This window comes from Sipha flava, unplaced genomic scaffold (genome assembly GCF_003268045.1).
Source record: "Sipha flava isolate LNK unplaced genomic scaffold, YSA_version1 584_pilon_pilon, whole genome shotgun sequence".
Classification (NCBI taxonomy): Eukaryota; Metazoa; Arthropoda; class Insecta; order Hemiptera; family Aphididae; genus Sipha; species Sipha flava.
This window is the reverse complement of record NW_020273563.1, coordinates 63,093-65,188: the sequence shown is the minus strand read 5'-3', so window position 1 is coordinate 65,188 and position 2,096 is coordinate 63,093. Positions and strand designations below refer to the sequence as shown.

Here is a 2,096-nt window from a genome sequence, read left to right as displayed (position 1 = left end):
GAAAACTAAAATATATTTTCGTAAGTATAACCCTGACTTTTTAAAAATCGGGTTTGTATTTTTTGGTACTGAGGAGGAGCCTGTGCCGCAGTGTGTGATTTGTTTCGAAACGCTATCCAACGAATGTATGAAATTTTCAAAACTTGAAAGGCATCTATTAACTAAATATCCTGAATGTGTAGGAAAATCTCTCGATTTTTTTCAAATCAAGAAAAAAAATCTTTCTATGACTAAATCAATTATGGAAAAATCTTCAAAACAAAACATAACAAGTATCCAAGTTTCTTATGAGCTTTCATTGTTAATCGCAAAGAAGGGGTCAGCTCACACCGTGGGAAAAGAACTTATTATTCCGGCAGCAAAAATAATAAGTAATGTTTTGTTTGATAAAAAATGTACCAAAAAAATTAATGAAATTCCGTTATCGAATACGACTGTGAAAAGAAGAATTGATGAAATGTCGGAAAATGTGAAAATAGCTATTATTACTGTTTTAAATCAAAGTGAATATTTTTCGCTGCAACTGGATGAAAGCACAGATGTTGCTGGCGGAGCTAATTTATTAGCTTTTGTTCGTTTTGAGTTGAATGGTAATATTGAAGGAATGCTGTTTTGTCAGTCTTTGTCGACAAAAACAACTGGCGAAGAGATTTTTAAATCTGTTGATAGCTTTATAAAAGAAAACGAAGTAGATAGGTCAAAGTGTGTAGGTTTGACAACTGATGGGGCACGTGCTAATTAATTGCCAGAGTTAGGTCAGTTGCTCCTTTAGTTCAATGGACACATTGTAGCATACATAGAGAGGCTCTTGCAGTTAAAGGTTTGGACGAGTGTCTCAAAAAAACTCTTGATGGTGCAGTTAAAATCGTCAACTTTATTAAAGCAAGGCCTAAAAACTCCAGACTGTTTGGTGTTTTGTGTGATGAAATGGGAAGTAAACACAAACAGCTTCTACTTCACTGTGAAGTTCGTTGGCTGTCAAGAGGTAAAGTGTTATCAAGATTGTTTGAGCTCCGTTTGAACTTAGAGTTTTCCTTATGGAAGGGGACTATGATGGAAAACTTGCAAGTTCTTACTTAGAATTGGTGACCGATGAAAACTGGTTGAAACGATTGACGTATTTGGCGGATATTTTTTGTGCTCTCAACGTTCTTAATTTAACTCTGCAAGGCAAAGACATTCACAAGTTTTTTGTGCAAGACAAAGTTGATTTAATGATAATCAAGCTTCAACGATGGGCTCTAAAAGTAGAACAAGATTCCTTCGATGCATTTCCAGTCCTACATGATTTTTTTGAAACTAACGAAGTTAAAATTGATAAAGCAACAGCTACAACTATACAAGATCACCTCAAATCTTTAGCTTCCAACCTCAGGTTATTTTTAATTATTTATTTTTCTTAATTACAAATTAATATTTTTTAATAGGTATAATTGAAATCATTTTTACACTGTTTTTAGAAACTACTTCCCTAAAATTGAAGAGGAAATCCAATGGATCAGAAATCCCTTTGAAGAAGATTACTTGAAAAAATTGAAAATATCTGCAAATGAAGAAGATTCGTTGATTGAAATATCATGTAATCAGACTTTAAAATCGTATTTTAAAAGTACACAATTAGTGCCATTCTGGTTAAATGTTCGGAAAGACTATGAATGTGACTGTGAACGTGCTTTTTCTACTTTAATTTATTTAAAAAATAAATATAGGAATAAACTGAATGTTGAAAGTGATTTAAGACTAAAACTAACAAGTTTTAATCCAGATATTGACTTTCTCGTGAAGAACAGGCAATGTCAAAAATCACATTAAATTGTTTATCTTGTGATAAAGTTGAATTAAGTTTTTTTTTTAAATTTTTAAATGTTTTATTCCTAATAACTATATATACATGTATATATGTATGTAATATATATTATATATTATAATTTTATGAAAACGTATATATTTGCTATGGGTGGGCCTCAAATATTTTTTTTACAAAATTAGTGGTCCGCGAAACTAAAAAGGTTGGGAACCGCTGTTATAAAGGATCAGTAAAAAAATGTTTGCATATGACAGATTATGCATTTTATATTACTTATTATTGTCTTATC

The 2,096-nt window shown here is 31.2% G+C and overlaps 1 protein-coding gene across 1 annotated transcript; it reads left to right on the top strand.

The window, feature by feature from the left end:
* The first annotated feature begins 457 nt into the window (after positions 1–457).
* On the top strand, positions 458–1,812 carry LOC112691259 (zinc finger BED domain-containing protein 5-like). Its single transcript, XM_025565418.1, has 4 exons — positions 458–702; positions 792–985; positions 1,045–1,375; positions 1,461–1,812. Exons 1-4 carry the CDS (start codon positions 458–460, stop codon positions 1,810–1,812), a joined length of 1,122 nt encoding a protein of 373 aa, XP_025421203.1.
* Positions 1,813–2,096: the final 284 nt, after the last annotated feature.